Consider the following 9,724-nt stretch of genomic DNA (forward strand, 5'->3'; position numbering starts at 1 on the left):
GTACTGTAAGTGATACTTGAACGTTGTTCAAGTATTTTTCTATCATAAATGTGTTGTGTTCCTGCAATGACTCAACAAAACAAAAAGGAATTTGAAGCTAGGTGTTTAACGACTTATTTGACATCTTTAATGCTTTATCATTTTATTGTGAGTGAACTACTTGCTACAAGTATTGGACATGGATGTGATGACCCCAATCATTTTGGGGTGATTGTTATGAGTAAAGGATGTGAAGAGTCGATTAGAGCCTAAGCTTCGTATTGCTTAGCTCAATTTGTAATACTTGCACTCAAGTTCAATTCAAGTCTCAAGTTTAAGTTTTCAAATTAATCTCTAATTACACCATAACCTGTGTTTTCTGAAATTCTACATTGCACACCAACTTTTTTAAAGTGACTAAGTAATCACCTAATCCCCTTGAACTTTTAAAAGAGACAATTACTTCCAATAGAAAGGGAACAACAATGATGCTATGCTTCAAGTATTGAATTCGCTGCTTAAGAAACCTATTAGCTATTCCATATACTTCTGTTCGCCAACCATCTCATTTAAGATGAAAGAAACTAAACTCCTTCAAAAATTGAACTCTTCTATGTTACAGATGCGACGATAACATCCAAGATACTAGTTGTTCTTCTACTTCTTCCCAGTTATGAACTTTAGTCACAAGCGGATGTTGATTGTTTGATCCAGTTTTGCACCAAGGATAAGAATTTTGATAATCAAAGAGTAGCACTCTTATTCCAACTTCAGCACACTCTAAACTACTGGATTATCATCAATCAACACCTTCGCACCCATTAACCTAATAACAACAATTGTCACAAAAGCAATTCGTCATTGCTTAGTCTAGAGTCCTCGATGTCTTCAAAACAAAAGCCATAACAAACTTTGATGCATAGCAATGATAGAAGCAAATCTTAAAACCAAGCTTCAAAGTAAAGACCGAAAGCAAACAGCCATACCTGCAAATCTCCGACTTGGGTTTTGATTCTCCATCTAGAGCAAAGTGATTACCAAAGTGAATTTCCTCAAAGAGTCCTGGATAATGCTTCTCAAGCCACTCAATAGTGTGATCTTTAATGACATTTTGACGAGACCTAAAAGTACACAAGACTTGAACTGATTACAGTGCATAATATCCTGAATGTTAATTTAATAAGTAGATAGCCGCAAATACATACGTGACAACAGATAAAGTGCAAAATCTTGATAGTTTGTTCAGGGCCCTTTGAGCTCCCGGAAGAGGAAAAATCCCATTCTTGAAATAAGAAGTCTTGAAAAATTCGTGAACGCGGATATCAGCTACACGAAGAAGAAAAGATAAGAGGGCAACCCAATTTTGTCAAGCAATATCATGTAACTTCATTTAATTAGTGGAACCCAACAAAGAGGGCAAAAGGAAAGTAATACGGCAAAGCCACATTAGGAGAAGAACTACAGACATGAATATGGATACTCATAATTTAGCAGCTAAGAAACCTTCTCTGCACATGTCAGTATCATACGTCTTACATTCACGTTGTCTAACTCTCTCATCTAGTAGTCTACCCGAAGATTCTATTTGGATGGAAGACGTGAACATGGGGTTCAGAATTGGTCATTTGTAAAATTGTTTGGTGAAAGATTCAAACATTAAGACTTTCAAGATAAGTAGTGCATAGTACAGAACGAGTTTTTTTAAGATTGGCTAGCAACAACTAAAAAAGAATAATGTATGGTTGGTTGATTAGCAGCAAATTCGGACTGTCCAAATTGGTGAATTACAAAGGGATTTTACTCGACTCCAATGAAATGATCTCTTGTTGATATTTACATTATCACATAGGGTTAGATTTGATTACCACTTCACCAGCCTCTACATGTGGTTTCATAACACTACAAGTCAGTAATCAGTATACCTTCCCACACATCAATAAAATAAGAAAATTGTTTACATTCAGCACAAATCTGAATTTCAAACATTAAGCTCTCAGCCATTCTTCTATCAGGAACATTACAAGAGGACCTTTCAAGTTATTCAAACTCCCATATTTCTCAATATATAGACATGGAACAGAACTCTTCACGGTAAAGTACAAGAAAAATAGGGTGCAAACTGCAAAGCATAATAAGTTATCTAATTCACAAAAAATGTGTTGGATTCTTTAACTAGCAATTCCATTAAACAATATAAATAATCAAGTAAATGGATGGGAGAAGCCGGAGAACACTAATGAAACTTTTAGCATAGTTATATTACCTTCATCACGCGAACAATTCCAAATCTGCAAAGAAAAATTACAAGAAACATTAGCCTTAAAAAAATATTAACTTGCATGTTACACTAGTAAAATGGCAACAATCATCTACAATATTGAGAAAAAAGTGAGCTATGGAAATATTTTCACATGCATGCTAAGTACATCGGATATACACTGAATACAATTCATGAAAGCAAGGTTAGCATTGCACAGTTATTGGAACTACTAAACATGTGGCAGCAACTATTAAGCACACAATCTGAAATGTTTGATAGTACTACAATCTGAATTTATATGGCCACCAAATGCAGCTGAAAGAACTAGAAATGGTTTGTGTGACGAGGACCATAAGACTAGCCGAATATTGAAAAGAAACTCCTAAGACATCTCTTCCGATTCAACACTTTGAATCTCAATTATGTGGAAGCTCAACAATAATTTGAGGCCACCAAGAAACACAGAAATCAAGGCAAATTCTGTCTAATGCCTAGTGTTGATGAGAAAAGGTGTAGCAAAAAGAACGCATAGATAAGCGGATAGACAACAATATGATTAGAAACATCTTAACGAACATGTAGAATAAAGTAACAATGAAAAACATTTAATGCCTCATAATGTACCTTATAGAACTCATAAATGTGATATTCGGACACCGAGTGATTTGAGGAATAATGGTCAGCAATGAATCTGTTTAGAGCGGAGACAAAGTTCCCAAGGACTGCACCGGAGAGACGGAGACACAAAAGCATAGTCAGCTAAACTAGCTACATTCAAGATTTCAAAACATGAACAGCAGCATATCCAATAAACTAACAACCTCAAATACAAATGTAAGGTTTTTTCAGGAAAATCTATTTATTCTCGTGTGGATGGCAGGCAGGCCTATATCTCTTGGTTTTAATAGGACTCCTTACGAGCGTTCTTTCTATCTACTATTATCTAAAATTAATCAAGTTATTAATGACTAGACGAAACCAAGAAATAACCCCTCACTTGCGAAATTATAGAAGATCCCCATTAAGATCAAAGAATTCCATCTAAGACACCCTAATTGTTGCAATTAAATTATACATAATATGTAGTCTAGCATTCTAATAGTCTGATATGAGTGAATAGGAATAAATAAACAGACAAGCCCATTGAAGCACCTGAGGGCACTTTCCTACCCACATTGGCCACATACTTGATATGCTATTATCATCAACCACAAGCAACTACATAGACTTGCCCATAAGGATATTAATTGCCTGTTTGCTAAGCGGTACTAGATGGTACTAATGGGAACAATATCATATGAATTTTCAAGGAAAATCCCCTACTCATTTCCATCCCCAAACATGTAATCTCTTCATAAATTTCTACTCTCACTCAAAATTACATCTAAAGTAGTAATGGATGGTAATGCAAATTTATGAAGACAAACAAATGTTTGCAATTAGATTCTCATAACCATGAAAATTGACATGAGCTTCATCCTTACAAAACTACACTGAAGTCGTTACCATTGCCGCCATTTATGTACCAAACAAACCAGCAACACATGAACAAAATCAACCAACCCAACACTTTAAACATAACACTTAATCAGACAATGCTCCTAATCATTCACAATCTCAGAAATCCGAAACCAAAACCACAATCAAAAACCCAACAAAATTTAGATCAATATTAACAAAATAACCAATGTGATGAACTAAAAGAAGCATTATTCACCTTCATCAACATCAACAGCAACAACAAGCTTATCAGGCAAAGAACTACCATCAGAGCAGCCAGTAAAACCTCCTCTTTGACGAGCTCCACCATTAACATCTGAAATCCCACTATTTTTTATTTCTTGCTGCATCTGAAGTTCCATATCTGAAAATGGTTGCTGAGAAACAGTAAAAACCCTTGTTTTGTAAAACCCAGCAACATTTACATCGTTGCTCTTCAAGTTGGGAACTTTATCCCTAAAATCAGCACAACAACCCTTCAAACTAAACCAATTGTTAGCAACATTAATTCTTGAGCCATGAGAATTGTTAGAAGTAAAGATCTTTCTAGGGGAAGATGAAACTGTGTCGTTTTTAAACAACCCAGGTAATCCTTTCCCTACAGAAAAAGCCATTGATTGCAAGTTTTGCCTTCTGATCATCACTAATCAATCACATCTTCCTCCAATCAACCCAGCAACGGCTAAAAAGCAACAAATTTTTGATACCCAGTTGCTAATTTGTGGGAAAAAATGCAGAAATTGTAAGATTTTGATTTGGAAAATGAAATTGAAATAGAGATTTATGATTTTGGAAACCCAGAATCTGAAATGGGTGATTATTTTTCTTGGGTTATTGGGTTTTGTGGGCAGAAAAATCAAGGTTATTTTTTTTAATAATTTTTGGAAGGAAATTGATTATTAATATAGAAATTGAGATTGATTAAGAAAGTGTAATAAATTTGGAGATGCAAAAAGAAAAAAGAAGTAATATGCAAAAAATGGCAAAAGAAATGAAAAAGGGTGGCAGTAGAGAAAAGTGTGGGATTGGGAGAAGCCTCCGCTCTTCCACTGGTCCTCTTTCTTCACTTTTAAATATACGCCGACGCCGTCAATCAATCAATCACCGTGCAGTGTGCTATTTTTCTTTCTTTATTCACCACTCTTTGGCTCTTTGCCGCTTAAATCAAATTCATATAAATTAGGGAATAGGAATGTCAATGGGACGTGTTAAATAGAAGATACGTTATGTTTCCGTCTCTTTGAGTCCAAGTTTGATGGTGGTGGAATGGGGATGGAAAAACTGTCATAGCCTCATAGGTGATTGAGCAAAGTAGATGTTAAGGTTGTATCCGTCCCTCCTCGCCTTGTCCTGCCTTGTATGTATCTATAATATCATGTATTTGGAGTTGAGATTCCATTACTATGATAATAACTTAGGGGTCTTTTCTCGCAAATTACATAAGATTGACATGGTCATTTATCGATTTGTAACTAAATCATCTAATAGGTACATGTCAAAATATTAGACTTTCCATCATCCGATTGGTTGTAATTCTTAAAGTATTCTTTGTTACATCCTTTAAAAATAAGGTGTGGGCTTTTATGTAAGATGGTGTATAGTGTATACTGTTGGAGTTAAGGCTTGGAATTCTGTAACGTTTTGACCGTTACATTATTCATGGCAATCCCTAATTATCCGCCCAATTAATTCTGTCTTGATTGTTGCCCGTTTTTGGCCTGATTTTTCCCTATAAAATCAGTGCCTTCTGTTCAGTCAAATACACACAAAAACAAACACTCTTCTCTCTTCTCTTCTCTCTTCTTGGGTTTTCGTGCTATTCTCTAAAGCTCAGTTTGCTAGTGGTGGCATTCTTAGATGCTGTGTAAACCTTGGGGAGCATTCCGGCCAAGATCGATAACCACCATTGTCAGGCCGTAATTGCTTTCAAGTCAGTGATCTCCTATCACGGCACAGCCTTGAAAGTTATCTATTTCTGCCTTTGCGAATCTTTTATTCCAACATATACGAAAATTGCCCTGACATATATATTTGATGGTTCAAAAACAAAAATTAGATTTAACTTGGCACAAACTAATCTAAGTTTCAAGAAAAGAAACATATATACACAAAGAATAGTTAAAATGAATAGATAATGTACAAATGATGCCATTCCTCACCCTATAAAAAATAAATACATCAATATATGTATCTTACAGTCGATTAATTGTATGCCAAATCCCTTTAAATACACACTCTTTGTTTATTTACAAATCACAACACCAAACTAAACTCTAAGGAGCAAAACTGATGGTGAAAACCACCACAAATAAGATTAATCCCACTACCTTTTGCAAGTTAATGGGCAATGAAGAAGGGCCACCATTCTTCAAAGTCTTAGAAGTATCAATCATAATCTCAAATTTACAACCATTTTGTGAAGGATCAGTTGTAGTAGTAGTTGCCATATTGTTGAAATTGCATGCTCCTGCACTCTGATTCTTAGTTTGATAGTACATGTTAAACACATACGACGCGTTACTTCTAGCATCCAACTTACCACAAGAAGAGCCATATCCAAGAGAAGTGCAATCAGCAAATTGACAAGCATAGCTTATACTTTCTTGTACATTTGGATTAGCAGAGCTTGCTTGAGGAGCCATAACACACCATTTTTTAGCCAAATACTTAACCCCTTTAGCAGGAACAAGAGTTTTACCTCTACCCATCTTCAATTGATACTTTACACCTCCATCATAATAGAACATTCCCCAATGCCTCTCGAAGTTCCCTGGATCGACACTCTTTGCATCTTCATCTATAAGCGAAAATATGTACACCTCTGGTGGTGTACGCCTTTTAGGGGTGCCCTTACCTTGCAGGATCCTACTGATGAGCCCTTGGTTGAATTTCTTAGCATTAACTAAGTTAGCATTAAGGGCCCCGTCTGTAGGCCAACCTACTTCCCCTATGATGACAGGCATGTTAGGGAAGCCGTTCTTCTCTAGGGCCGATATAAGGGTGTCATAGTTGGCATCAAAGACATTAGTGTAGGTAAGTGAGCCATCTACAATAGGCTTGGATGCACCCTCGAAGAAGGCAAAGTCGACAGGAAAGTTAGGATCACTGTTAAGGCTAAGAAATGGGTATATGTTAACAGCTATAGGGGCTGCATTGTTGTTGAGGAATTTGACTATGGAGATCATAAGGTCATGGATATCAGCTCGAAAGTTGCCTCCTGAAGGTAGATCAGTGTCTGATTGATAGACATCAGCATTTAAGGGGATTGTGGCCTTCACTTTGCGTGCTATGCCGGCTTTAATTAAGGCAGCTTGAATGTTTTGAAGTGCTGGAAATGTTGTGTGGGTGAATTTGTCTCCATAATCTTTCAGAAATGGCTCATTTCCAACAGCAACATATCTGAGATGTTACAATAATTTAGACTGATTTTCATGGCAGAAAGTATATAAATAAACAGAACATATACAAGCTATTCAAACATAAAAATTATTCATGGAATAGTACTTACAGATTACTTTACTACCAACTGAGATGTTTCAAACTATCGATTTATCATTTCTACCTTATATGCAAATGAATTTTGGTCAATTTTTCGATTGGATTTTGAGTTTGAGATTTTTAATGTAGTCTGTATTTTTTTAGTTGCAACATTTTCTTTTTCATATTTGACGAGATGATTCTTTGAATGTTAATATCTCTTATTGGGTGTAAGTAAAAATTATAAAAATTTGATATTTGGAATCCTCGCATTGAGTCGAATCTAGCAAGACCCCACTTGACTATATATGTTTTTTCTTATATGATAATGCGAGATAGTTTAACAAAGTTGGTTAATAAATAGTGCTACAAAACCAAATAACGCAATTAGAAAAAATACGGAGGTAGTATATGTTTGTTATATGGGATTCCAATTGGATGAAAGTTCTTCGGCCAAAGGATAAAACTATGTTAAGAATTAGACTGATTATTCTAGGACAATTACTTTGGACCAATAATGAAAAGTTCATTTGCATTTTTGACAACTCTTTCAGTAGCTCATTTGACAACCTTTTTTAGCCAAAAAAGAAGTTACAAAAGGTGTTTTTCACCAAAATTCTTGAAAATCAACTAAAGGAAACATTTGACTACAAACAACCATAACAAAAAACTACTACTACCAAATAATTAAACAAGCCAAATTAACCTCATGAAGCAATTCATTAAATATCAATATGTATGACAGGATATATGCATTATATCTCTATTATATAAGGCAACACATGGGGACACCAAAAAATAGAAAAAGGAAAAAAAAATTGAGGATAACTAACTGTTTCATTTGAATGAAGGGGGAGGAGGGAAGTAGGACATTTAAACCGAGCATCAATTTTTTGAGAAAATACAATATAAAAACAGTTTTTCTACTCAATTAATTTTATTTTTTACTTCATTTGTTATCACACGTTATCGCACGCATTGCGTGCATGTAAGACTAGTTTTACCTTATGTCAACTCCGCTTCTAGAAACGAAATTGGATACATTCTGATTAACCCAGTTGACAGCAGCTTGAACACTAGCAGCAAGTGGTGCTAACATATCATTAGGAATTCCAACCATAACTTCAATACCTGAATTCCCAAGAGCTTTAAGAGCAGCATGATCAGCTTCGAATAGCTTAACTTTGTTAAAGCCATTGTCCTTTAATAATTTCACAACTATTTCCGGGGGTAGAGGGTGAGTCGCCCTCGTACCCCAGTTAACACCAAGGCCTAAACCTCCTGCTACTAAACATGCACCAATAATGCAAAACAACAAACCTTTGTTTGTTTCATTGAAACCCATTTTTCTATATTAGATTATGATCTTCTTTGTTTGGGTTTTCTGCATTAATTAGTGGTGCAACTTGAAGGGATTATATGTAGGAGTTGAGACAATGTATGTTAAAGGGAAAACTATTGGCATAATTGGAAAGAAAAGGAAAGGGATTTCAAGAAGTTTTGACAAAGAATGTGATGCCTTAATTGTGATGCCTTTTTAAAAGTGGAATCTAAACAAGAAAGGAATCATAAAACTAGTACATACAGCTGAAATTGGAATAGCTTTTCTAAGATGATATAACTATTTGCACTTTTTGGAAACAAAAAACTTTGGAGTATAACTTTTAATTAGCTTTTCTGGTAGATTTTCTGATACCACAAAATCAGCATAGACAAAAGAAGAAGAATAGATGTGGCTTTTTATGTTGACAATCTATTTGTTCTACCATTAAGAAGAAATCTTTTACAGTAGACAGTTACTGCAGCTCAGCTCCCAATTTTCATACCTGTTGCACTTTTACTTTTAAATCTTACTGATCTTGGCATCTACATGTTTACTACCACCCTGTACCATTTTCACTTTTTCAATGCTAACGAGTTATCAGGTCCCCGGCTATGTCCCGGATAAGGAAAAATTTCTTTTATTAATATTGTACTTTAAAATGTTAATACTAAATACAACTTGGTCTACTAGTTAAAATTTTAGTATATATAAATTTGAGGTTACAAGATCAAATCCTATAATATGCAATTTCTAATTTTTTTTATTTTACATGTTTTACATAAAGTAAAACACCCCTAAGAAGAACGCCATGTGGCACCGTTCTTTATTTATAACACCTTTTAATATATTTATATAGATGTTGTACTTCTACGGTTCTACTTGTCTCAAAATGATCTATTCACATTCTATGGAGATTTTATTTTTGGAAATTAGTCCATAATGATGTAAATATCTAAATATGGGGAAATTGTATGTAACATATTTTTTTTTATGGTGCCAATACTAATGTACATTGCAATTTATAATTAATACCCATGTAATAGTACTAACTTTCTCTCTCACCTATTTAAAAATCAAATGATTGACTCTTCATTAACTCTCTTCTTCCTTGAAACTTATATATACTCCCTCCATTTCATTTTAATCTACACACTTACCCTCTTCACGCATGTCGATGTAAAACT

At 34.8% G+C, this 9,724-nt stretch overlaps 1 protein-coding gene and 1 non-coding gene across 2 annotated transcripts; both read right to left on the reverse strand.

Annotated features, from left to right (window-relative positions):
• Positions 1 to 294: 294 nt before the first annotated feature.
• LOC104901706 (hypothetical protein) lies at positions 295 to 4,838 on the reverse strand. The gene is made up of 6 exons (XR_008967333.1): positions 3,957 to 4,838; positions 2,864 to 2,961; positions 2,243 to 2,267; positions 1,185 to 1,305; positions 966 to 1,100; positions 295 to 805 (listed from the first exon to the last, which is right to left on the reverse strand). It is a non-coding gene; the product is annotated as a hypothetical protein (transcript).
• Positions 4,839 to 5,818: 980 nt separating this feature from the next.
• LOC104901707 (glucan endo-1,3-beta-glucosidase 5) lies at positions 5,819 to 8,667 on the reverse strand. Its single transcript, XM_010689307.4, has 2 exons — positions 8,221 to 8,667; positions 5,819 to 7,138 (listed from the first exon to the last, which is right to left on the reverse strand). Exons 1-2 carry the CDS (start codon positions 8,559 to 8,561, stop codon positions 6,013 to 6,015), a joined length of 1,467 nt encoding a protein of 488 aa, XP_010687609.2. The 5' UTR covers positions 8,562 to 8,667; the 3' UTR covers positions 5,819 to 6,012.
• Positions 8,668 to 9,724: the final 1,057 nt, after the last annotated feature.

Source organism: Beta vulgaris, chromosome 8, assembly GCF_026745355.1.
Source record: "Beta vulgaris subsp. vulgaris cultivar EL10 chromosome 8, EL10.2, whole genome shotgun sequence".
Lineage (NCBI taxonomy): Eukaryota > Viridiplantae > Streptophyta > Magnoliopsida > Caryophyllales > Amaranthaceae > Beta > Beta vulgaris.

Excerpts from the sequence above, each read along its gene's own strand:
- LOC104901707 (XM_010689307.4), bottom strand. The coding sequence starts at position 8,561 with ATGGGTTTCAATGAAACAAACAAAGGTTTGTTGTTTTGCATTATTGGT. Across the intron at positions 7,139-8,220 it reads AGAAGCGGAGTTGACATAAG|ATATGTTGCTGTTGGAAATG; the intron begins GTAAAACTAGTC and ends GTAACATCTCAG.